Source organism: Lingula anatina, chromosome 1, assembly GCF_051362555.1.
Source record: "Lingula anatina isolate TDL-2025a chromosome 1, LinAna3.0, whole genome shotgun sequence".
NCBI classification, from domain to species: Eukaryota; Metazoa; Brachiopoda; class Lingulata; order Lingulida; family Lingulidae; genus Lingula; species Lingula anatina.
This window is the reverse complement of record NC_141767.1, coordinates 41307260-41334810: the sequence shown is the minus strand read 5'-3', so window position 1 is coordinate 41334810 and position 27551 is coordinate 41307260. Positions and strand designations below refer to the sequence as shown.

Genomic DNA, 27551 nt, shown 5'->3' with positions numbered 1-27551 from the left:
TTTCAAAACCTTGTTTAATAAATCGCTGCTACTGCACTTATTGCATGTATTGCATTTTTTTTCTTTTTTGATTGAACTGTCCTGTACATGTGTAATGTGCAGTGACCCACCTGTCACCCCTCCAGTATAATGGACTCGACCCACCTGCCACCCCTCTGACAAAATGGACTCGCCCCACCTGTCACCCCTCAAGTGAAATGGACGCGCCCCACCTGCCACCCCCAGTATAATGGACTCAACCCACCTGCCACCCCTCTGACAAAATGGACTCGCCCCACCTGCCACCCCTCCAGTGTAATGGACTCGCCCCACCTGTCACCCCTCCAGTGTAATGGACTCGCCCCACCTGTCACCCCTCAAGTGAAATGGACTCGTCCCACCTGTCACCCCTCCAGTGTAATGGACTCGCCCCACCTGTCACCCCTCCAGTGTAATGAATTCGCCCCACCTGTCACCCCTCTGACAAAATGGACTCGCCCCACCTGTCACCCCTCCAGTGTAATGGACTCGCCCTACCTCTCACCCCTCCAGTGTAATGGACTCGCCCCACCTGTCACCCCTCTGACAAAATAGACTCGCCCCACCTTTCCCCCCTCTGACAAAATGGACTCGCCCCACCTGTCAACCCTCGATTAACTTGCCCCACAAATAAACTTAAAACAAAATGGTCTTTGAATATTTTATTTCTAAAACCGTGGCGAACAAAAACAAACATGAAGGCAAAAAATATGTGAAAACTATAAATGAACTTTATAAAAGACTGCTTTGTGACCTTAAGTGTCAATTCATACTATGCAAAAACAATATTGCACATTTTGAGTCCGTATATAGAATGTACTTTTTCTTTCGTTTTATTCTATAGCGTATAATATAAGCGTATAATATAAGTATAAATATAATATAATATAATATAATATAATATAATATATAATATAAGCATGCACATTTTTGTTAACTGAATGTAAAATTACTTCCTTTAAATACACTCAAAATGGTAAAATTATGACAAGTAGTAAAAGTATTAAACTAAGATTCTAAATGCACTTTTCTTGAAGAATAATAGCCAATCTTTGAAAGTTACATTTCTTTCATCTCGGATTTGGCTCCAAAATCCAATGGAAAAAATGGAGCGATATTGAAATATTAATATAGTAGAGTACATACGTAATAAAAAAAATTAAAGAAAAAATAGATTAAAAGTTAACAAAGAAATTGAACGGGCTCATAGCAGAATTGGTAAGAGTTTGGTTCAAAGTATACAGATACGAAAATTGTGATCCACCTTAGTTTGCCATTTTAACACATTAGCCCTGCAATTGAACAATTCTTCTAAGAATGAGGATTAAAATTCTAGCATACATGGCTTCAGGAATATCTTATTACGGCCAAAAAAGTTCGTAAACATCGTTATTTTGAATAATTTTTAAATAACCATATTAGCTAAGGTAGATATTTTAACCAAGTATTAATGGATTATGCAGCCACCATTCGTTGTATTTTCATATACACTTAAGATTTTACCATTAAATAGCATTTTAATTATTGAAGAACAATTTTATGTTTACGAACTTCTTTGGTTAGGCTGCATCTTATCAACCTCCTAGCACAGAGACATTCGTTAATGTCTAATTTTTCAATTTACAAACTTTTAAATCAATTTCTTATTTCTTATTTGAAAATTTTCAAATCAAGTACATAATAAGTTTCGAAATTTTAGTGTATATCAATATCACTTTCAGTTTTGTGTCATTTAGATCCCTCAAAAGGCAGATTTATTCAGGCAAAATTGTTGTCGCTCACAAGTGTCACTTAAATCATGGAAATAAAATTTTACAATTTAAGTAGTAGTCGCAAATGACACGGCAGTTGATCGACATAACATTATGTGTCAAAATTCAAAACATCCGTGCTTGTCCCAAAGTATAATTTGAAAAAGAACATAATCAATCTAAGATATAACTGGAAAACAAAATTGTTCGACCGTTGCAGTATGCAAAAAATTTAAATGTAGACATAAAATTTTTGAAAATCACAGTAAGATCAAGCACGATTTGTCCATACAATTTGTACATGTAAGTGTGTCAGCGTGTGGTCGAAAACAAGGAAAGCTCCTGTCAGTCGCATATGCATCTTGCGGCATCTCGGCGGAGGAAATGGCAGCTCTGAAATATGAAAATAACGTTAACGACATAATGCAAGATAACGATGAAATAAAATTTGAACGTAAACTAGAGGATCAGAGAGGCGATACCGCCTCTGAATATTGTACCACCAGCTGGAGTAAGCGCATTCGTATGGACTCCCCCCCCCCCCAAAAAAAAAAAAAAAAAAAAATTGGACACCACCACCAGTCTTGTGCTTGACAAGCTCTATAAAATGCAATAAACAAGAGTTCTCAAAATATGAAAAAAAAAAAAAATCAAAAAAACAACAGTTAAAATGGTCCAATCAAGGAGATGTCCTAATTAACCTGTATTTTCCTAACACTGATCACTCCTGTGATTTTCTAGACAATAGGCCTATTGGTTTTCCTTGAAATGCATTATCAGTAATGCATATACCGGAATGCTGACAAAAGAGAAAACCTAGGGACAACACTGGGCAGATCTCTGCTAGTGCAAGAAAATATGCAGAGTTCAGTTTGAGGTAAAAAAGTAGGTCAAAGGTCAATTTTAAGGTCACAGTATATGACTTCCTATATAAGTTTAATAGTAGCTATGGGCATTTCTTTGCCAATGTTGGAGATATGAAGGCCAGGAAACATGCAAAGTGCAGTTCATCATAAATAGTAGGTCAAAGGTCAATTTCAAGGTCACAGTAAGATTGCCAGTATATGACTTCCTATTCAAGTTCAATAGTAACTTTGGACCTATCTCTGCCAGTTTTCGAGATAAAAGGGATAGAAAATTTGCAAAGTTCAGTTCATGTTGAAAAGTACGTCAATTTCAAGGTCACAATAAGAATGCCAGTATATGACTTCCTATTCAAGTTCAACAGTAACTATGGGTGTATCTCTGCCAGTTTTGGAGATATAAGGGCTGGAAAATTTGCAAAGTTCAGTTCATGGTGAAAAGTATGTCAAAGGTCAATTTAAAGGTCACAGTAAGATTACCAGTATATAACTTCCTATTAAAGTTCAATAGTAACTATGGGTGTATCTCTGCCAGTTTTGGAGATATAAGGGCTAGAAAATTTGCAAAGTTCAGTTCATGGTGAAAAGTAGGTCAAAGGTCAATTTAAAGGTCACAGTTAGATTACTTGTATATAACTTCCTATTCAAGTTCAATAGTAACTATGGGCGTATCTCTGCCAGTTTTGGAATATTTAACATTTTCCCCACTGAATATTGCGATGTTGTAATTTTTGTTATAGCGCAATGCCTAAACCATATCGAAAACAAAAAAATGGACACCACCTCCAGTATTGCACTTGACAAGTTCTACAAAGTGCGATGAACAAAAGGTCTCTGGCATTTACCATTCCAGAATAAAGGCTTTCAGTTTCGGTATCTAATGGCTGCTTCTCCCGTGAAAATGCACCGATTGACCCCAAACTCCCAAAGATGAAAGGAGTCCCCAATTGTAACCCCTCACTGTAACAGGAGAGCTTAGATCTGTGTAGTTTCCAAAAAATAGCACAAACAAATATTTTTTTGCAGAAAATTCCCATTTTTAGAAAATTTTGGCTTGTTTGACCTTGAAAAAAAGGTCAAAAGTCAAATCAAAGGGCATATTTGGAATCTCCAGATATGACTTTCGGTCAGACTTCTGTAGTAATTTTTCCCATAATTCCTTTGGTTTGGGAGATATTTAGCCTTGAATTTTCAAAAATTTTGACAAGGGTGCGTTTCAACAAGTGTCACGCCCAGGCCAATGCACCGACAGAGACAAAAAAACCAGGGTGTTCAAGTTGAGATTATATGTGACCTAAATCCAAGAGATGGGGACACAGGTCCTGGCGGTCTAGGAGGAGAAGCGGTAACGGTGACTTGTTTCCGGCGCCCGACTGCGGAGCCGCAGGAGCCGGCGGAGCCGCAGGAGCCGGCGGAGCTGTACGAGACGGGTCGGGACTAAAACCATGAGTACCGCCAGCGTATACGCTGGTGGTACTAATTAACATTAAATAAACTGAGGAATCTGGTAGACGTGTACTAATGTTGAAAAATCGTACTGAGGATAACCTTATACAGTATCAAGTAAGGTAAATCATTAAAGTTTAAAAGGAAATGGTATGTAAACGTTTTGAACAGCATATCTAATTTGATAAATGATGAAACAGACTGCTTCTATTACATGTAAAACTTATAAGGTTACTTTAAACCCTGAAATATTTTATGGATATCAATGGCATCAATTGCATCATGAAAACTTATAAAAAGTTCTCCTTCGCTTGTATGCTTCAGTGCAAACATCACATTTATTTTCTCAAAACTAAATGAAATGTAATACAGACCAATTTTGAATGTAGGCAACTGATTTGTTTTACATGGATAGAACAAGTTCAACACTAAAATAGTTATTTCAAAATACACATTTGTTCAGGCGAGTCATATAAGTACGTTGGGTACGTGGAAATAAAGTTACAGCACGTCTGAACCGGAAACGTGCTTTTCAAGATTTTTAGAAGTTGTCAGCATACAACTTTTCAAAAATACAGTGACCCACTTCAGCAAATCGTTAGTTTATAATTACGTATGAAGTTATAAGGAAACTATTACCTGGTAATTTAAACCCTTAAAAAATATATGAAAAGTCGCAAGTTACAACCTTGGTGCAAATAACATTTTACAAAATTTTGAATCAGAAAGTTTCTGACGAACATAATGTGTCAAGCTACATGTAACTCAAATCACAACAGAACAATATAAGTTTGTACTTACGTTAGCCGTACATACATGTACCACACTATCGAATTATGTACATAAGACCAGGGAATAATTCCCTGATAAGACACAACATATTTTCACTCTTATACGCTTGTGTACGGAAGCCGACTGGTGCCATATGTTGAAAAAATTTTTTTTATCTCGAAATTTCGAGATAGGATTTTGAGATAAAAAATTTTTTTTCAACATATGGCACCAGTCGGCTTCCGTACCTTGTGGACGAAAAGTTACTCACATGATATCTTTGCTTCAACTGAATGAATCTTTCGGCTCTGCGATTTCACCACACCTATCCTGCGTCCTTCTCTTACAGGGTCTAGCTGTCAAGTGACCAGGCAAGACGATAGTTCGCACTGTGATGAGCGAATTATTGTTATGCAAATTACGACCGGTATGGGAGTTGTCGTTGACATCATTCTCACAAGAAAGGCTGTTGACAGATTAATTTACAAAATCAAAATTTTGACAACTTGACTGATGCAGAATATTGACTCAATTGTTCATAAGTGTTTTAAAATCCCCATTGCAGAATGCGCCGAAACATAATATTACATGTATGCCCACTCAAAAAAATAGATTCTTCGGAATCCTTGGTCCACTCAACACCTTCGGAAGGTTATTGGTTTAGACAGGTATACTTCACTCGCCTGTCTATTGTCATTCTAATGTTTCGGTTAGGTTCATAATGAGTAAGGGTATATACAGTATCTTGCTACTTCCACATTTACACAGATTTTTTGGACAACCATTGTAGAAATACTGTTGTACAGCATGTTCAGAAAATTGCTGTTTTTATGGACAGAAATATCATCAACAAATTGCGTCGATAGTGGCCTGTTTTCGGCTTTTCATGCGACAGCAAGTACATGTACCAAGTACCGAAAACTGAGGCAAAAAACTAAGGCACCGACGCTGTCGCCCAGCAATTACAATGGCGTGCACCGCACCTTGTCTCAGTATATTTTTTTCGCAAATAGTTATTTTCCAGGTAAGACTTTGAAATCCCATAGGTCTGAAGCACTGGGCTACAATTTTGCTGTAGTTACATTTTCTGAATATTCGCAGGAACACTTTCACGTGAAAAAAACATCAAATTGACGGACATATGAATGACATAACTGACAAGCATTAAAAGTTTAACAGAAGACAGCAGAGCTCGAGGAGAATTTAGAAGGGCGGTTCACTCTAGAAATTTAAATACATATTGTACAATTTCAGTACGGTATTGTGGAACATTCAATATTCAAACATAGTTGTATTTAAGTGGTAAGAATAACCTTGAGAAAAATAAGTAACAGGTTTTCTTTTTAATGGGTTTACAAGAGTCAAGTGCTATTGCCAGATTGCACGGTGACAACAGATGCAGGTGATGTCTCCATGTGCACGTGTACAGTGCCTGGTCATAATAAAACAAAGTGTGCCGGTGTAACGTAACTGAGGGTCCGTGTAACAAAAGCCCCCCCCTCCGTTTACTTATAATGGTTAGCATTTGGCTAAGTGGGTCCAAATCTAGGGCGAGTCTTACCTGTACAAATGAATGGGAAGCAGACTCTCTGTCATAGGGGGTTCTCTGGCATGTTACACCGCCATCAGTTCTATTAGATTTTTCAAATGAAACTTATCTGGTAATCAAACATCCATTTTTTTACTTTGTTTTGCATGTTAAAAGCAAATTCTTTTTCACTTAACAAGATTAGTATATTCAGATGCCACACCTGGAAAAGTGGAAAAATGCCATTTGTATGATGAAAAATTCCTTTATTGAAGATTTACACTATGATACATGTACTTCATGTAAATGTTTACAAAATGTTAATAAAAATACCACCAATCATCAGGAAACCTTGCCTCTTGTATCTTGCCATTTAATTATGTAATCTCAACTTATTGCTGGTTTCAACCTAATCATTACCTAGCTTCACTGTTCTCAATCAGAAGTCGGTCTGTATTTCATATTTGTCTATAATTTGGCTTCAACAAGATTGAGAGATTAACATTAAGGTTGGAAATGACTCAGTGATTTCTTATTTCTTGTTCATTTGATTATATACATGATGAAACCAGTTACATCCTGGCTGCTGAAGAAAATACAGCGACAAACCTTCCATCCCTCCGATCATACATGCATACTAAAAGACGTATGCTACATAAGAATATTCATTTTACATATGGATAAATATGAAAATCTACTGTCTCACGACTGTTTGCCGTCCTGTGGATCAATTAAATAATTTATGTTGAAATCTAAAAATAATAATTAATTTAATTATCTTTCATTCAATCTAGTCTACGTACATGTATATTTGGCCTCTTTGAGGAAAGTAAATGAAGTTCTGACTTCTGATGTGTATGAGGTATAACACAGACTACAAAAAATACAGCTGCTTAGAGAAGAATAATCCTAAGTAAAACTTCACTTATTAGGAAAAAAAATGGTAGAAACAAAAAGTACACAAAATATACTGACCAATAGGTGTCAGCATTATCTGACCATACTATGATACAGACTAAATATCGTATGTTTCTCACTGCTGTCTGTCTGTTGCAATGTATGCCCTGGACATGGGATACATACATTGTATCTCATTTTACACTTAACATACAATATAACAGCATACTTCTAGTGAAAGGGAAGTCCTGAAGTTCTTTCAGCTTCCAGTCACACGGACAACATCCAAGCAATAAGTCAGTAATTGTGACACAGTTGCACAGACTTACATAAAAACAGTACATAAAAACATAAATGATTAGGCAAATGCAAACTTTTTGAGTAGCAAGTCACCACAGACTCCCGAAGTTCATAAAAAGGATGAAAGAACCTATCCACATCCATGATAAGACTCTATGATAAAAAAAGTTGTTGGTCTACCAGAGCAACTAAATTCCAGGAAAATGAGAAAAGAATGACACACACAGTCCATACAAAATTCTTCCATGCCTGCTATAAATACATACAGCTGTCCTGTCTGCATTATGCAAACTTTCTTCAGTCTAGGACTGCATGTGGAACACATTTGGCCACTTTGCACATTATTGTTAGCCAGACTTAAAAGTCCACTTGAAGCTTCCCTCTCCAAAAATATCATCAATGACAGATCTATGATCTTGATTAATCCCACCCCTCCCTATTCATCCTCGAGTTGGGACTGGAGGCTCCATCTAGTGTCTAATCTCTGGCCCAAAAGCTGGTGTGTGTGAGTGTTTATGTGTGTGTGATCACAGTACAGGCAGTCAATGTCTTCTGTCACCAGGAGGACCAGGATAGGCTGGACTTTCTCTCTCTTCCTCACTGCCGCTCCTCTCATCATCTGTCATCACTGTGACCAGTGTACCGACTGCCCGTCCCACCTGCCCTGCCATGTGGAACAACTCACCAACATTCTTAGTGGCTAAAATAGCAAAATAATCTTTTAATACATCATATACTTTTTCATCTCAAACATATTTGAGCGATTTATTCCTTGAGATGTATTTGATATCATACTTGTTAATCCTTTCTTTTAAAATATACTTGGCATATCAATAATTCTACATGTAAGAAACATTTTTTTTAACTTTATGCTATAGTTAATTCATTCTGAATTAATTGACATCTTTATTCTATAACTATACTTCTTGGTAATGCAACAACTTAACTAACCTTTGCTCTTTTCTGGAGGTGGGAAAGATTCATTAATTTCTCTCATAATTTCATCTAATTCACTTTCTTGAACTGAGCTGGACTTTTTCCTAGAATCTTCCATTCTTGGACTGGGCGAAAAACCTGGAAATAAATATACAATGTTGACTTATTCTTTATAAAAGCATGATAAAATTTCTTTCAAAACCTAATTTGGAACTACATGTCTACCACTAAGCATTATGATACAATGCTACAGAATCAAACCTTTCAGCTCAGCGTGGCAGCAGAGGAGACAGAAGCATGTAATCCTAACCAGCAACTGCAGCATATGGCGCTGCCTACTTGACTCACTGATTCCTAGCACAGAACTATTGATCTACAAGCCACAGGCTGCCAGAGAAACACAGTCCAATTGAACCGCATCGATTTCTCAGTTGCCAGGCTTGTGATCTTTTGGCTTCTTGAATGTATTCTACTGATCAGCTTTTTAATCACATTTGCCAGCTATTTTGAAATGTGTCATTTAAAATGGATTGTCACTCATGGAATATCTCCCATGGAAGTTGTATCACTGAGGTATCAAAGGAACTATTAGAAAAGACACAACTCTGTAATTGCACTCGGAGTCTTTTTTTTTTTTTGTGATTAAGAACTGTGTATGGCAAAAAGGCACTTTTTCCCCAATAAGCTTCATATCTAACATAATGGGATCACTAAAATGAAGAGTAAAATCAATAAAACAGACAGAAAACAAGATACAATTGTCTGTCATTACCATTAGCACTGTGTCCATTCATTTGTGGTGTAGAGCGTGCTTGTGGAGAAAACTGGAGTCTGAGTGACGGGTCACCTTGGTACGAACTTTGGGAGACTGTGGATGCTTGGCTGGCGGAACGCTGGTGGCTGACGTAACTTATGGAGGGCTCGTCGGAGGGCTGAAAATATAAGATCATATCAAATCATCTTAGATCATATCAAACTGTCTTTAAATTTGGATATGAAGAAAATCTTTATCTAGATGTATTGCAAAAGAAGCATCTACTTGTATGCTACTCACTTGAGACTAAAGAATCCTATTACCATTTAAGAACTGTGCTGAACGTTGCATGCAATACATCTGGTTTGCTTCAACATTTTATAGCATTTGTATTGATCCAAATTAAATTAGCTACATAAACTTACAAGCTTTAAATCCATGTTCCACGTACTGAGTTCAATAATAAGATTATGAGCAGAGCAATTATCATGCAAACAATCAAATTTAAGAAACAATACAGATACAACAGATGTTGAAGAAAGACTAAGTTTTTTCAGTTCAACTATTATAGCACTGACATAAAAAAGTTTTTGTTGTTTCCTCCCATTTCATAGTTTGCAGCAGTTTTGTTCAATCAAAATGTTCCAAAAATTACATTCTTTCTCAACTGAAGAATGTCTTGCCTGGCTCCTACCAAACACCCTGTATACCCATATATATAAATGTCTAACAAATACACCAGAATCTTTCTGCTAATATGGACTTCCACACAATTTTCTGGCCCCTAATTTAAAGGGCTAGATGGCTAAGCATGCTGTTCAGGGGCGGATCCAGAGAAATTTTCCGACAGTCTTCCAAATTACCTTTGTTGATTCGTCCTCCATTTTTGACCGTCTTCCGACAGAAAAAATTAGACACCCGTCAATGTAAACTTGAAAATCTGACCGTCTTCAAGAAGACCCAGAAGACGGCCTAAATCCGCCCCTGCTGTTTATGACTATGGAACACACTGTGTGTCTACAAGTTCTTATATAATACAAATGGTTAATAACAGCTCATGCAAATAACAGTACATTCAAAATCATGATTTGCAACCAAAATTAAAAATGCAAAATAAAACCATTGCAAAATAATTAGTAGATAGGACAGTTGATGATATTTTTGAAGTTTTATTTCAGTTGCCTGACCCACATTCTTGATCAACAATTCCATTCCCAGTAGATCAGTTATTCACATTATGCTACAGCCTGCATGGTGTAAGTACCTGATCTAGAAGTTGCCTCAGACGTTGCAGCTGAGCTTCTAGCTGTCTGTTATGATCCTCCAAAATTTGCATTCTTGCTTCCAGGCGTCCCTTGTGTTGACGCAGCAGCTTGGCTTCAGCAATCATTTCTGCATCTCTGCTACTAGAGAACTCCTCGTCATCACCATGCGGTCGATGGCTTTGTTCTTCATGGTCATCGTGAGCCTGGCGCAGACGGTCATACTCTTCTTGGAGATTTCTACACAAACAAATGCAAGGCAGTTTTTGTTTCAGTATGATCATTTCTTTTCAGCGAGCTGTACTGCACACATATCTTGAGTTTATACTGCTAAAAATTTGAATACTGCTTTGGCTTATAAACCTTCAGTTTATGATGTAATGTTATCTTAAAATGAACAAAACTGCAAAATTGTAAGCAGTAAATAGGTTAAGATAATGATGCTGTATCTAGGTATCTTGGTAGAGGTAAAACAAACTCAACAAAAATGTAACTTCATTAATGCCATTCTTAAACCTGATACACTGGCAAGCACTTGCAAGAACTGGGGCAAACCAGAGGTCTCTGCAGCTTAAACAGGAACAGCAACTCAATGCAAGGCTATCTACTATCAGAACAGCTGAACAGAAAAAGGAGTAAAAAAGCCAAAAAGAGTGCACTCAGTCACCCATCATGCCAGATAGATCACTTACTTGTTTTCCTCCTCCAGATCTTTGATCATGGCCTCCAGTTCTGACCGCTGGTCAGCGTCTATGGCCAGCATGATCTGCATGGGGCTCTTCAACTGAAAGCAGAAGAGATAACGGCTAATCAGAAGTGGTCTTGTCAGATGAATTTGTCAAAGCTCCTGAAAATGCTAATCTGTTTGTGGCTAAATTGCTGCTGAAAATGCATTTTCATGTTTGACAAAATGATGAATAATATGTGAGCAATGCATGCACGCACAACTAAAGGGCCATCCCTGCTATCATACTTCAATATACAGTGCACCTTACTATATGTATTTCAGATATGCTTTTAAGAAAACAAAATATCAGTATCAGCAATAGAGTAATATATGAACATAAGGAAGAGAGCTGGTCTTTCAAAAGTAGTAGGGAAACCCTAACACACATCATTACTGATATTGATACCTTATAATGTATTGACAAAAACAGAACCTTAAGCACTGGGACTATTCTATGAATTAGTTTAAGACTTAAAACTTGGTTTGTTCAGCATAGCACTTGCAATTATACAGCCAAATAACACAATCTGCACTTCAATGACCTAAAAAGTTTTTGCTCGAAGTACCATAATATTATTTATCTTAATTTTCCACATTTTTTTGATAATTCTGTTTTAAAGTGGTTGGTGACAAGCTTCTAGTCTAGTGATGAGACTATGATAAAGTAATGGCTCCATAACAATAAGCTGTAAGGAGAAGCATATACCTGCAGGGGGACCACAAATCTGGGGTGCAACTCCTCATCAACATGATAACGCTTGAAAAGGACAGACAAAAGTTGACACACTTTGTTAAGAACATGACAAAATGTATCCAACTACTTTGATAATGCAAAAAAATAAAGCTGTCAAATGTAATCATGTCATTTACAATGCACCTCAAACCAAGGCAGAGCATTATCATGCAATCGTGAAAAAAAGTGCTAACTGCAGATATACTGATATCTTATATATAAATATATATAATTTACCAAAAGTTAATTACCACTCTGCTTATTTCTATAACAATAAGGTTGAATACAAGAGAAACCCAGGCTTGAAAACAATAAATATATGACAAATATAAAATAAAGTATATGACAAAATAATAATTTGTAGTTAAAGGTTTTAGCAGTTTCAGAAAAGAAATATGCATATAATAATAATATTGAAATTATCCTGCATGCTGCTTTAAGGCTGTATTTCAAGACTTCAATGAGGCATTTGAAAAAAATACATGCAAACAAGGTTATTACTGTTCAGACATTTTTTTTGCAGCTGAGATTGCGGTGATGGCATGAAAAGATATTACTACCACAAAAACAGCACTGGAAATTTGTGACAAACGATAATACATGGAAGTCGAAAGATATATTTAGCCTTTGTAACTAAAGAAAACACTCATACTGATCAAAGCACTCCTAACTAAACATTGTTCAATTACCAAAAAGACAATAAAAACTAAAAGACACAGACTGGTAAATAATATCATCATAATATGGAAAGAAGTCTCAAAGCAATGACCAATGCACATTCTATGAAAAATGTACAAAAATGAAATGCACATTTTGCGCCAAAGTACTTACTGTGTGAGTTGGCGTGTCCCCATTGAGGCTTTGGCAATACTGAGCTATTAAGTGATGTTCATCTTCCCTGCAAAAGCAACAAAAACATTTAAAGAAAAATAAAAATAAAAAAAAAACACAATCACAAAAAGTCACACTAGTATAGCCAAGTTATTCTCAAGCTTAGATGCACAATTAAGATCAACTTACGATTCTGGTGTAGAACTCTGCTGCCGTTGCTCAACTTCTGCCAGTCTAAAAATAATGAAATCCAAGGTAAGTCTGTTAGCATTTCACAAAATCAACAACAAACAAAACAAAATCATGATAATGAAAAAGCTGCATTAATAACAAAACTCATCCATAATATGTCTAATATTCATGCACACTGGACAAGAGAGCCATACCATTATTCCTTGCACAGCATAAAATAACACCCATAAACAATTAAAAGAATCATGAATGAAAAAACAGAATGGTCAATTATTTCCCACTGGGAAGCTGCATTGTTTGGAGTTTGTTCAGTAGATGGCGCTGTGTTTACCTGCTGGCATACAGTTCCAGGCGTGGGTGAATCTCTTGGGAGGTATTTTGGGATGATGCAATGGAAGAGGGACTGAAAATGAAACAAGCCACGGTAATCAAAGAGATACTGTTGAAAAGCCACAGTGATCCATCTTTTCATGCAGCCTTGGGTTTTTTTTAAGACAAAAAAAATCGGCAACACAATTATAACCAAGTAAAGCAACTTAACATATTGCAAGAAGGCCAGCCACATCCATATTCATCATAACAAATTGTACCATCAATGCATCACATTTTTCCCATAATATAACTGCACATAACTAAGAACTGTGAGTTCATTAAATATAATTCTGGTCTGCTTATTTCGTTATCTGGACTCACAGCTAGAAAGCAAGTGTCTAGAGTGTTAAACTATGCTTCAGTAACTCTAGAAACAGCTGTTATCACCAACTGAAGCTACTTATGGCTTACCTGCTTGCATAGAGTTCCAGTCGCTGGTGCATCTCTCTTGACGTGTGCTGTGGAGAAGACGGCGACGGGCTGTAACAACAACAGTGTAACAGTGACATGTGTCTGCTAAGAAGACAAGTTAATCACAACTGCACAGAGTTTTATTCCAGATGCTGGAAGATCAGTCAATTCACAATTCTTAAACAGAGCAAATAGACACCCCACTAATCATTTATGTCTATATCTCACGAAACAGCTGCCATGAACTGCTAAAATGCCTGCAATACTGAGATTGTGAGAGCTTCTGATCTTTTTCCGTTGAGAAAAAGCTCAATGAATTCGAGTCATTCTCTAGCCTGTACAGTCACACAATATCCTAGTAATCAGTCGCTAAGTGCAGCCATCCCACGGCTGAGACAGGACTATACTCAGAATGCATTACCTTACCACATAACTAACAACAAACTTCCCTGACACATAAAGAACAGGAGGCCACACAGGGTTTTCTCAAGAGTCAATACTGTTTACTGAGTCTCATGTGGAAATGTGTCTTGCGTGGGAGCAAAAGTGTCAAAACAGGATTTACAGACACTAGGGACCATGAGTCATTTACAGAAGGTGAAAACATCAATAAATAAAAAAAATTAATAGAGAAATGGTAAAATGTCCCATCTTATTCATTTTACAATTTTCAAAAGGTACATCTTTCTTTCCTTAAAATAATTGTTAACTAGTTGCAGGTTATCACATGTGTATACACATAGAGGTATGCTCTATGCATATACATGCATTTCCAACTTTGCCTAGCAATTCACCCAAACTGAACCCCTAATTGGACTTCAATTGAAAAACCTCTCTATTGTTGATTAACTGTAGACTTATGACATTTGCAGACCTACATGCAACGAATCTCTTGTTGAAATTGGATAATCAGTTTCTTTACTTCAGCTGTCAGGTAAAAACATCATTACCAGGTAATGCAGGCACTCCATTACAACGCAGAGCTGCTGGATGGTGATGGCATTAACTGCCTAACATCAATATCTGAATTGATTTCAAAATTGGACATCTCTATATCATTTGTGAATAAAAGCCCTTTCCGTGTAACATGTTCACGTTGGTTTGTTTTGAAAAGGGATTAATTCAGAACCTATCAAACCTGCTGATGTTTTTGCTAACACTGAACTAGAATTTATTCATTTTTTTTATCATATATTAAAAAACTGCAACTGAAGACTTACCTCTCCAGATTATCGCCTTCTAATACTGTTTGTACAGGAAGATAGCCGAGTCTTGGATGCTTCTTGAAATAGCGTTTTGATCGCAACTTGTTCTTTAACACTCGAGAGAAATCTCTCACATCCTCCCCAGATGTTGTCTGCAAATAAACACAAGACACTGAGCAATGGTATTTCTGCATGCTCTGATAACCCTATCTTATTGCAGAGTCTAGTCTGCTCAATGGCCAACTTCCGTAGCACTTTGCACTAAAAAAAAAAAAAAAAAATCACAGGAAATTTATCAAGGAAATAAAAGTTCTACCTACTGGCCAATCTGCCATTCTTAGCTACTAGGAAAAAGACAGAAATAACATCGATATCAACTCAATACAGCAGCAAGCATTATTTGCACAAATTGTTACAGGAAAGCCTTAGTCCACTTAAGCCAACTACCATGAATATATAGATATACTGGGTATATTATATACACCTACTGCATGGAGTAAATTTTGTTTATCTTTTACCATGTATTATGGGGTATAGTATGCCATACATAGCCTCTATATAAAGAAAAAGTAGCATTTTGGTAGAAAATGTAAAGTGAATTTTCTATTGCTCAATTTTATAATGCTAAAATCCCCACAGCACTTCTAATGATGTTAATATACAGTAATTGAATATCGATTTCAACATAAGGCACAACTGAGACTTTGACAATTATAGATAGTAAAAGGTCATCAGTCCTAAGATATGTTGTAACCATATACTTTGTGTGAACTTTAATATTGATTATATATGATGGAACTTGGGAGTATGCTAAGCTTAACACAAACATCTAATCCAGCTACCAGGATTTGTTTGAACAGCACCTGATAAGTGCCTTCTTAATTTTCTACTAATCCCATCATGAGTTATATTTGTAAAAATACAACAGGGTATGTTTTGAAAAAAGTTAAACAATATCTTATATCACAAACATATCCTATTTCCCAGCCAAGCTTGAACTTAAACATCATGTAATATCACATTCAAACTGGAGCAGCTTAAAACTTGATTTTTTGCTCTCTTCTGGGAAAACTGTTTCTTCCTGACTCCAAGCGTATGCCGAGTGCCAGGGCCAGAAACCACTCATCCTAATGGTATCCCTGCTACAATCAATACAGCTAAGTTGTACTAAGACAATGATCACATTACTGGCCACTTATCAGGCAGCAAATCTTTGAGCGTACAATGTGATAGATGAGTCTTTTCACAGTTAACAGCCTACACTCAGAAAACAATGGCACAGAATTTCTTTCTGACCAAAATAGTTATCAATGAATGTTTGTAATTCAAATTCTAAAAGACAAAATAAATCCCTTGTGATACAATGAATTATCCAGATAATTGACCAAAATTACACATCAGTGACTACATTCATTTAGATCATGGACTATTACTCTTAATTTTTCTCTCTTGTAAAGCTGATTACTCCCCATTTCTGGTTTATTCAAATTATCACATCAGAGACTCCCAAATATAACCTCCATGAATAATCTTTTGACCGATTCTGTGACAAAAGGACAAAATAGATAATGAAACAGGAGTTAGACTTACTGCTGTGCAATATTCCTGCATAGGGTGGGTGAGTTTATGGCCTTTGGCTTTTCTTCCAGAGAAGAAACAGGTCTGACACAAGTCAAAATTGAAGCACCTTAAACAGCGGTATCTAAAAAATACAAACAAAACCACTTAAAAACAATATCTTATTTACCAAGAAAAAGCAACCATATTACTTGTCAATAGCTGTATGACATTAACTGATACAAACTTGTCTTATATTCCTCACTTATCTTTTAATACAATGTGAACACATCCATAAATCTAAAGACCACATGTTTGTTATCTTCAAATCTTCACACTGTCATTATATTTAAAAGTAGAAAAAACAGGAAAGACTGATGAACAATTGTAATTAAATCTTACCTTAATCCAATGATTGGGTAATCCTTACAGATATTGCACTTGGCTTGATGTTTGGCAGTTTCAGCAGCGGCCAGGCGATACAGCACAGGGAGCCAGACCATGGACTGTGGCTCCATCTTTAGCCAGTCAAGGAAGTGGGACGCTTGCACCTCATTCTTACCATTAGACTACAGGATGGAATTAACACGGAGAATTCAACCGACCATAAGTACTAATGATGATGACAAGTTAACAACTTATGCTCTACTTAATTAAGTTCACTTCAAAGAGAAGTAAGCACAAGCTGTATTTAAAATAATGAATTAATGATAGATTAACCTTTTAGGTTTACTGACAGATATGTAACTTGGTTTTACCTTCTCAAAACAGCTCCTAACACTAGGTTCTATGTTACTTCCACCAAAAGCAGCCACTTCGCCAAGCTGACGGGGAATTTGCAAACAGTCGTGTAGAAGTAAACCCAGGTTACGCTGGTCTACTAGACCATTTGCATCAGCGACCAAACGGAAGATGTCTGAAACCATGAAAAAAGCATGAGAACTAAAAACAGATGGTCTCAAATAGGATGATTAGATTTCATAAATGCACACTTTTAAGATATGTACCATTTTATAGAAATGTTTTCTAATTATCACATATAAAATTGGGTATGTCATGAAGAAAAGTTTTTCTAATCATTAAATCCATGAGCAAATACTTCTTACACACACAAAAAAAAAAAGGAAACTCACATCTGTACTTATCCTCTAGATGAGCTTTGCACATCAACACAATACCAACTTTGAAAGACAAGACCCGGATCTTTCCACCACGGGCTCTGAAATCAACAGACTTATTACTATCCAATATATCAAATAAAAATACTGTAACAATAACCAAAGATATGAGGACTAAAGCAGCACAAATATATAATTTCTGTGAGAACAACTTATAAGGTATACTCTATTTCATAAGTGCATTTCATTTTTATAAATGCATCTTAAATCAAATTTTTATTGGCAAATGTCTTTTAGTGACTTACATGTCGTAAACATTGAGCAACCAATTGAGCACCAGATCCACACATAATGGCACATTGACTAGGTTAGGATGTTCCTCCAGGATGGACTCGTACATACTAGTCAAGCAGTTTATGATCTCCATCACGTCCATCAGCCGGTCATTTTGAGCACGAAGGTCGTGACTGTCGAAAGCATCTATCACAACATTAAGGCTGACCAGGTCAACTGCAATAGAAAAGCAATGAGAATTTATCACCTTTGACAAAGTTTTTCTCCCATTTCTAAATTATTTCTGGCCATGTGGAACAAAACAGCCAAGGGGAGTTTTGGTATTCAAAACAAACTAATCAAATTGTGGTTCTTGTCCATCTTTTCTTTTATACAGAGTTAAGCTAATGAGGTTTGACGTTTTTATCTCCAGTTTTAAACAATGTCTTTTATTATTAATCATCTTAACTGGATAATTTTGAAACATTCTTACATTATTCAAACTATAATTGATTTCACGTAATGACAATCATTTAAAGAGACTGAGCACAGACAATGCACACATCTTCAATGCAAAATGAGTGTATTTATTTAGTACAGAAGTGCTCTCTACTTACGACACAGCCTTTTCTGCATTGCCCTCAGTTTCATGGCTGTCCTGTACGCAGAGAAGCGGACATCATTTAGTTCTGTGATATTCTGCATTTGCTGTGCCATTACTGGGTGATCCCAAGTGGTGGTTTCTGTGGTATGACTGGATAATAATAAAACACAATGTATAAAATACAAAAAAAAAAAAAAAAAAAAAAAACTTTTATCTAGAACAACATGTAAATAGCAGCCATCCCTTCAAATTTTACAAATTCTAGTGTGTTGCATTTTATGTGCTTTGGCTGATTTTCAGAAATTGGCAAAAAGTTCTAAGAATCACAAAGCAGGTATAAATGCCAATAGTCCCTAGTTATTTAGCTAACATTCACTTACTTGATATAGTAAGGCACTTTATTCCCTGCTACAGCTCGTTCCCAGGGGTGTTCTACAGATGCTGGAACATAAAAAGCACTAATTGTATATATAATATATATAATAAATAACAGACAAAATATACTATACATAACTGAAAGATAAAATTACAAGGGCTTATCACACAAATACACACACCTCTCACATATTTTCTGTGAAATGATAACAGAAATTGCTCACAAATGTTATACATACTCATGATGACGGTGTAAAAAATATTCACAGGCAAAGCAAGAATAGCTCCATGTCACTACTGTATTAAAAGTATTTCAAGAAAGAGCATATCTACATCTGCATGTGTGCTCAATTTCCTGTTTTATACCTGAGAGGAAATGTTGTGAATTTGGTCCAAAATCTCGTAAGGCTTCCTGAAGCTGTTTATGTCTGTCTTCTGTTGCTTCCTGTAAAGCTTTCCACCTGTAATGGAAAAGCAGTAATGTTTAAACAGAGGAGTGGAAACTGAGCAGTTTGTCGTACTGTGTATGACGTGGAAATAATGACAATTCCCCTCTCTCACTATGTCAGGCAGAACAAAAACAATATATTGACAGCATAGTAACCTACAATATTTCAAACATATTTATATAGCAACCATTATTTATTAAAACTGTTTAGATAAACAATTTTGCAGGTTCTGTTTCTTTGGATGTTGGGTGATTTGTTCTTGCAATACTGCATCTATAAGTCCATTTTCTGATATTATTAAATACAAATGAGTCCTTGTCTCTCTGAAAACCAACACTCCTTTTTGATAATTTGTAGATGTTATTTGGCCTCATCAATTGTCCAATTTATTATGTTTTACCTTGCATTTAAATCTTCTAGCTTATTGACATTGATATGTGACAAGACAACACGCTGAGCATGGAACTGGTTGGCAAGGTCATTGACGTAATCTATCTGGCCTTGGTTAGGGGCTATCCGTAACTCAAAAGCCTGATGAAAAGAAAAAGAATAAAGTTAAATAACAAACCAATACAATCCATCAGACTTTTTTCTTGTAACTTCTTATGGCAATTCTACTTGGAATTGAAAAGAGAGACAAACAAACCAAAACAAAGGTTTGTGCAAGCTATTGTTTACTTATTGAATCATCAATTTTCTATAAAAATATGGATATTCAAAGAACATTTTTGTAACAAGTAGTACCTTTATTTGGTCCACTTCCTGTTGTAAGGAGTCCACAATAACATCCCCTACAGGTGTCCACCTTGCCTTTTCCCTTTCTAAGTCCTGCAGACGACTGGCAAGACCGTCCAATGCAGTATGGAAGACAACCATACGCTGGGTGGTAAAATAAGTACATTTTAGTTCCACAAAACTAGAGAACATAACTTAATCAAACATGCATGGCTAACCAGAAATTCCTGTATTTCACTGATGTCAAGACAAATGTTACAAATATATTTAATTTAAACATTTCAAACTTACCTCTAACACTTCATCTACGATGGCTTGCCATTCATTGGAGGCTTGATTAATTTCTGTCCATTTTTTGGTCAAAATTCTGACATAGCGGCGTATGCTGCGAATTAAATGCCTAGCTTCTTGTTCTGCTGTCCTTTCTTTTTCATCTTCTAGAAAGAAACAGTATATATAATTTCTTTTTGAATACCCTAATCTTCTACCTACATGTAACACATTCAACTGTAAGGTACTGAATTGCTTAACGAAATTGTATTCTAAATTATCATGAGAGAGAGCAGATCACAAGAGGAGATTACGTAGGGTATTATTTACACACCTGAGAGGTCACTGCCTTCACCACTGTCTGCACTGAGGCGTTTGTCTTCTCCATCTTCCTGTAGATATAGTCTGCCTGTATGTAAGCTGTGCTCTATCACTGGCCTCTTCTCTTCCAGTCTACGCTTTAACTCCTAAAAACACCATCACAAATAACTCAGTTGACATAATGGCCATTTGAAGACATTTAATTTATGTCTGTTTCACTCACTTCAATTCGTCTTTAGAAACACATTCTTAGAAACAAAACTAACCACTCTATTTAAAATAAAAGTGAAAACATTTGTTTGATAATATTATATGAAGTATATAATTATAATCTTGTCACCAAAGCCCTAATACACAGGGGGTATTAATTTGCACACTATTTCTCAGATAATTGAACATCATCTTCTCTTTTCCATGAGTAGACAGAAATCCAATACTGTTCATGCACTTAATTTGATTATAAGACAATCACAAGAGAGCTAGTATTGGCACACACCCATTGTTAATGTATCTGTCCTGATAAGAAGCCTAATGGCTACACTCATCCAATATTATATTTAGTTTCCAAAAGCCATGATCTATGCATTCAAAAAATGAGATTAATGACTTGTATGACACCATTTCTTTCAATGACCACCATTTTTGGAAGAGGTCACATTTTTAATTAAGACAGCCAAGAGTCCTCAGCCTTAATGGTGTCCAGTATGAGGACAGAGGTCTCCAGTGACCACTCACCTGCTGGTCCCTGGCCTGCTGCTGGACGAGTGTGACATCTCCCCCTATGGGTTGTTGTCTGACCAGCTCCTGGTGTTGGGCAGTCACCCAGTCTATCAGGTGCTGTAAACTCTTCACCAGTTTACTCCACTGTTCAGCATTACTCTCCAGACGAGACCTTCAACATTGTGAGACAAGATCATTAATATAATTGTACATGTCTGTTCTCACTGCCCTTCTTAAACCATTATTTTAGCCTTAATTACTACCAAACAAGCCACCATTAAAACATATCAATTAAGAAGTTCAAAATTTTGAGATTCTAATTTCAAAGTCTGTATATTGTACCATTATAATATTTTATATTCCATTAAAAACCTTAAACTGATTTCTCACCTGATTTCTAAGGATTTGTTCTGCAGTTTGATCCACCTTTGATTCATTTCTTCTAATCTTCTTTGCAGTGTGGAAGCCTCATCTGGCTCTAGGTTTCTGACCAGCTGATGTCCCGTGCCGTTTAGTTTCTCAAAGGCATACTGGTGGGAATCTATCTCAGTTTGGAGGTCCTGGAAATACAAAGAGGCTTGTAGTTTTTACTTATGCTAATGTTTCATAAAAATAATCACAAAAAATAATGTATCACAAGTTATTAAAGCCATCGCACCTGCAGATCTGGCTTACTATGTAGCCATTCAGACCAGTAAAGTACAGACTTTATACGTCTGTGAAACAACCTGCCTATTAGTTATTGTGAACACTTAATGGCAACTACAAACAGTTTTAAATTAGTTGATTTTTGACAGGGATTGGGGGTGTGGATAAGACCTTAATCAACATTTCATCTTTCATCTGTTCATTATGTTCAGCAATATGTCTTCTGAAAAGGATACACCTACAAATAATTACCAGTTACGGCTTAAATGATGTCAAACATGGAACATTAACATAAAACTTTAACAATATATAATGAAATTAAGCAGGTGTATGTACACTCAGTGCATCTTTGAGTAATGCTGCTATTTTTACTATCAGATGTAACACTACCATCTGTTTCTCTAAAAGCCTAACCATTCAATCTGGAAACCATTTCCATGATTTGATTGTTTATCAACTTAGAGGTGGCATTTCACTGTAAAATTGTATCAAAGTATCAAAAACAATGAAGTCGCATTTAATTCTGTTAAAGCCCAAGTACGAGGCATAGGCTGAAGCATCTCAAAGGGGTTAGAAAGAAAGTTCAAATAACATGAAAATGCAATTAGTTTTCCTTTACTCATAAAATATCAATTCCCTACTGGCAGAGTGATATGACTGAAGGAGCTAAGACATAACAGGAAAAAATAAGAAACCAGTCGGAGCATATACAAAATTTCAGCAGATATATCAAAGTTGTTATATTGGCTAAATCTTTGATCATTCTATAATAGATAAAAGAAAATATCACATTTTGATTGGAATCCCAAATAAAAATAAATTTATCCCAGCCTCTCTTCACATCCCACAATTAAGAAGAATATCAGGACACAGCCCTAGGTCTAGTGGTCATCTAACTCTTCTATCAGTGTGAGATAGTTGCTCCAAGCTTTGCTGGCTATATGAGGAAAACCAACAGGCCAAGAGGGCAAAACGATGGAAAACATCATGGCATGGCACAGAAGACTTCATTGCATTAGCATGGGAAAGCAACAGAACCCATACCTCATCATAAAATGGACTACAATAATCATAGGATATAGTTTTAAGAGGACATTAACAGGTAATAGATGAGTGTGTAGGTCAGTGCAGGTCAGAATACCCTTTCACACCTGTGTCCACTCTTACAGTGTGGCCACATTACTGGCCTGTGGTCATCTGGAGGTACAGCTGAGAACATTTCAAACTGGGCAAGGTTATGAACCTCACACATTGAAAACCACTACATCCATCTTCAATGATTTTCAACACACATCATTATATGTTGCTTGCTCTCTCTAATAAGGCTTCTTATTTTCTCATAAAAAGTGTTTGTTGGTTTTAATTCATTACAACACAATAAAAAGGCACCAAAGAACATATTTGGAGCTATATTCAAATTTTACCCAAATGCCAAAAATCAATTAGGTTTAAAATAAATTACTTCAGACAAACTTGGTTTAAAATTTGATGCTAGGGTGTTGATGGCAAATGTGAGCATCCCTGCACCAAAAAACACCCAAACCTAAATATAGATCTACTAAGTGGAATGACTGGTCAATTGATAGTTTCAGATGAAGACAGTGTAGCAAAGCTAGAAGACTTGGCACTGGCACCCAGCATGCTAACCTCATCTACTGCTATAGGTCAACAACATTCCTTTCACTGTAATACACTTAACAGTTTAATTATCTCAGCGAGGTGTCTGTTCCCACTCCCTACAGAAACCTGGTTAAAAAATAACCTACCTAATTAAAACAAACGTGTCCCTGTCATCCTCAAATAACAAATTCAATTTGACAAAGCAGCTTTTCTGTCAGCGATAATCCCAGCGCGGCCTGTCACCAATGTGTCCCCTATGGCCCCAAAACCTTAAGTTATCTCAGTGAGAGTAACACTGCCCTTAAGAACTAATACGGCAATTGAAATTATGTTCAAGATAACAAAAGGATGGAAAACAGGTCAGACCAAAATACACTGTACAACCAGTACATATGGTACTCTCAAGAAAGATGAAAAGAATAAATCACAAGTCATCACCAGGACAAAACCTTTGTTCCATGTGTTTGAACATAAAAGATGGCATGCACCATGCAATGTCTTTTGGCTGATGATGAATTACCAATATCCTGGATATATATATCACTGGATAATATGAGTAAGTGTGACAGTGGACTGTGAAGACTATATTTTTAAATAAAAAAGTAAAGAAATAAATACTGTAGTTCAGTTCTTCTCATAAGAATCACTGTAATATGCACATAAGTTTCACAGGGATTGCTTTAGGTATCATGACAGTAAATTTTTGTCTACTATATCAAAGAACAAATCTACTCCCCTTTAGCCAGAGGTCAACCAGCATATACAAGCCACTGCACAGAAATCCCCTTGAAGCTTAATTCGCAAATTGCAAAATAAAAACTACAGGTAAATATCAAAGCCTTGGATCTCATTAAATGCTTTGTTTCCTGCACGCATCATTAAAGCAACATCACAGAGATTAAAATTAACACTAATCAATTAGGAGGCAACATCCTTTGGGACATATTTTTCCAAACAGATGCATTTGAGTTACAAATAAAGACATTTTGTAGGATTTCTCAGTAATGTAGTTTTTGTAAGTGATGATCAGAGAGGCTAAGCCTCTTGGACAGGTGATAGATCTTTTTGCCTTTCCTTTCCTCTCAAACAGGACTAAAAATAGACCTTAGTTTAAAGGTTAGATGGGACACCAAGATAAATGGATACAAATAGTAGAAAACCAATAGTGCTTTCAACCACTTCCTAATCTGAAATCGCTAATTTTACAGTCTCAATGACCAGACACATGGAGAATGTTAGGACAAAAATCCGACATCATGGCACCTTTGAAGGTGTAGCCTTGAATCACTGAACTTTAGCCCATCGTTAAATTCAAGTAATTTATCTGCATGCCCTATGTATTAAATTCATGCAATTAAACTGCCAGATTCAGTGTCAACATCAGCTATAAAATATTAACTGTTCACCATACTGTATGACCTAACCCCTATATTCAAATGTTTGAATGTGGCACATAAATAATTCTAGAAATGCAATATTATATTTTGAATGTGGGCTTGTAAAAACTCAGCAAAAAGAGAGTTGAAAGCAACAGAACTGTTATATATATTGCACCTTTAATGAAACAGGGAAACTAGCCTGAAGATATGGGATCTTTTTTGGCCTCTTAATACATGCAAAAACTTTCATCAGCTTCAAGTTTTTCAGCAGCTTGTCTCAATATACTTAAAATTTACAAAAATTGTGTGAGATATTTGCAAGCTGATATGCTCAAACAAAATCAATTGAAAAATAACCTCTTTATCTTAAATAAAAAGCTTCTCCCATATACAACTCAACTTGAACAGTAAATCTATAAAGAAAAATCTTCAAAAAGACCCTAAAAATTTGAGTACCTGCTCAAACCTTTGCAGTTCTTCCTGCAGATTCAGCATCAGGCCAATCATGGCTGGAGAGAAATCAACTCCTCTGACAATCTTGTGAGACTCTATTTTGTACGACAAAATCCAGGGAAAAAAAACAATCCAATCAACTAACTCCTCTGATCACCTGCATTGACCCAAGTGTCCATCTTTACCAAGAGAGAGCCAGCAGAGGAAATGTTTCCTGCACGCGGTAAACACCATCCTTGTGGCTATTCTTAACCCCCTTGCACTCTGTCACTTTCTGATGTACATAACACATCAGCCAGACAGCAGGGAGCACAGCAATCCTGGGTCCATTATACCTGGGCAGAACTTCAGCCTAAGCCATGCACTAGCTATAATGTTTAGAAGGTGAAGAACTTCTGGCCAACAATCTCCACCATTCCTTATTAGCATCAACAGCCTTTGATCCTAATCTTTCCCTTGAATAAAAAGAGTGAGCAGCACCTTGATGAGGCAGCGAAAACTATAATGACAGTTAACTGTACTGCCAGGCCAGCTTGCCCCTATACTATTGCTGTAGGCTCTGATCAAAAATGTGGAAAAACTTGCAAAGGATCTTTGGCATGCCTACTCAGCAAGGACCAAATTAGTCTATTTGTATGCTGAAGAAATCTGACTTTTCATTGAGAAAGGTCAGCTCACACTTATGGAAAAAAGAAGCTTGTCCATATGCTGTTAAACAGTTTAAAAACACAGAGCAACAGACCACAACAGATTTGTGAAGGAGACTCATTAAAACAATTTTCCTGTTCTCACTAAATTAATGCTCCCAGGTATGTCGATGGACGATGTATGTGGGAGTGCATATAACCTTTATGATAAAACTCCAGGTTTGAACCATAACTCAACATTTTAAAGTGGCCTAGTCAATCTTCTGCTATGATGTATAGGGCTATAGTGTATCTTTTTTATGGGGAGCTCCTTCCAAGGGAAAAAATACTTGGAAGTAAAATGGTTTCAGGACTGAATAAACACAATATTATTTACATAAGCCACACCATGTCAAGTCACACTAAATCATAGAATTAAAATATCACAAGTGGGGGAAGGGCAATAAATCACAACATTAGTTTCAAACTGTAACTTTAAGACCTGACACAGGAAACTTAAGTTTACTGGGTGGTGCATAGTATGCTGCCTAACATGCTGGAATAATCTCCACACCTTTGATGTAGGTAACAGACACAGGAAAGGCAACTGTTCACAGCTCTGGTTTCCACGTAGCACCAGGTGAGCAGCCAATTACACAGGAATAGAGGAGGTGCTAAAGACCTTGTTTCATAACAGCATTAAATGCATGGAATCTCTTTAACCAAGTACATGTAAATAATGCATCCACTCTTCCCTTGATGTAGTACTATTACACTCTATCACATAGGTACACAGGCTGCAACACTCAGGAGAATTGGGAAAGTTCCAATTTAATGACTAGTGTGATATAAATGTAGTTTGTATACACAACCAGACTGAAATTAAATCTTACAAATGTCTCACTCATTATCAAATTTGACACGAAAGGACTCGCTTGTTTTTTATGCTGCTCTACATAATTATTATCTAACACTTGCATTGCAAACTATACTAACAAAATAATATAAAAGATGACAAAAAGTTATTATTTCTACTTTACTCAAAATTGTGTACTTCCTTTCATTCCAACTCCCTCCCCCCCCTCCACCCAAACAAAATTATTTCCTTCATTCGATTCCAACCCCCCCCCCCCCCCCCATCCACCCAAACAAAATTATGTCCTTCATTTGATAAGTAATGACCATCTGTTGCTATCTTAAAAAACAGCCTTGATATAATGAAATACGCAGTTCACTATAAAGGAAATTCAGTAATACAATGGTCTTTTAAAATGTAAATTCACTTCCTTGAGACTAATGGACTGTTCTAATGGTGCTCAAGAAAACAGTATTAATTACAATATTTGCTGTTCATTTTAGTTAATGGATTCTGAGTTTGAGTAAAAAAGAAGCTGAAGGCATGCAAC

At 36.3% G+C, this 27551-nt stretch overlaps 1 protein-coding gene and 1 long non-coding RNA gene across 14 annotated transcripts in view; both read right to left on the bottom strand.

Moving 5' to 3' along the window:
• Positions 1-731: 731 nt before the first annotated feature.
• On the bottom strand, positions 732-5661 carry LOC147764357 (uncharacterized). The gene is made up of 2 exons (XR_015332161.1): positions 5121-5661; positions 732-2162 (listed from the first exon to the last, which is right to left on the bottom strand). It is a non-coding gene; the product is annotated as an uncharacterized LOC147764357 (long non-coding RNA).
• A 961-nt stretch (positions 5662-6622) lies between these two features.
• Positions 6623-27551, bottom strand: part of LOC106175622 (dystrophin) — a 95539-nt gene continuing 74610 nt past the window's right edge. For 7 of the 13 annotated variants that reach the window (XM_087002330.1, XM_087002337.1, XM_087002332.1 and 4 more), the window contains 25 exons: positions 21810-21979; positions 21435-21591; positions 20713-20845; positions 20400-20545; positions 20118-20252; positions 19774-19904; positions 19291-19385; positions 18930-18990; positions 18563-18699; positions 17978-18182; positions 17688-17773; positions 17313-17470; positions 16957-17123; positions 16588-16699; positions 15013-15149; positions 13793-13861; positions 13341-13412; positions 13007-13051; positions 12818-12884; positions 11960-12010; positions 11219-11310; positions 10529-10766; positions 9283-9442; positions 8526-8648; positions 6623-8274 (listed from right to left, as the gene is read on the bottom strand). In XM_087002330.1, coding sequence (XP_086858456.1) covers positions 8117-8274; positions 8526-8648; positions 9283-9442; positions 10529-10766; positions 11219-11310; positions 11960-12010; positions 12818-12884; positions 13007-13051; positions 13341-13412; positions 13793-13861; positions 15013-15149; positions 16588-16699; positions 16957-17123; positions 17313-17470; positions 17688-17773; positions 17978-18182; positions 18563-18699; positions 18930-18990; positions 19291-19385; positions 19774-19904; positions 20118-20252; positions 20400-20545; positions 20713-20845; positions 21435-21591; positions 21810-21979 — 3105 coding nt within the window. In that variant the 3' untranslated portion in view covers positions 6623-8116. Of the gene's footprint in view, positions 8275-8525; positions 8649-9282; positions 9443-10528; positions 10767-11218; positions 11311-11959; positions 12011-12817; positions 12885-13006; positions 13052-13340; positions 13413-13792; positions 13862-15012; positions 15150-16587; positions 16700-16956; positions 17124-17312; positions 17471-17687; positions 17774-17977; positions 18183-18562; positions 18700-18929; positions 18991-19290; positions 19386-19773; positions 19905-20117; positions 20253-20399; positions 20546-20712; positions 20846-21434; positions 21592-21809; positions 21980-27551 lie in introns of those variants that run through there. The other 6 variants (XM_087002334.1, XM_013557711.2, XM_087002336.1 and 3 more) reach the window with 6 other exon arrangements.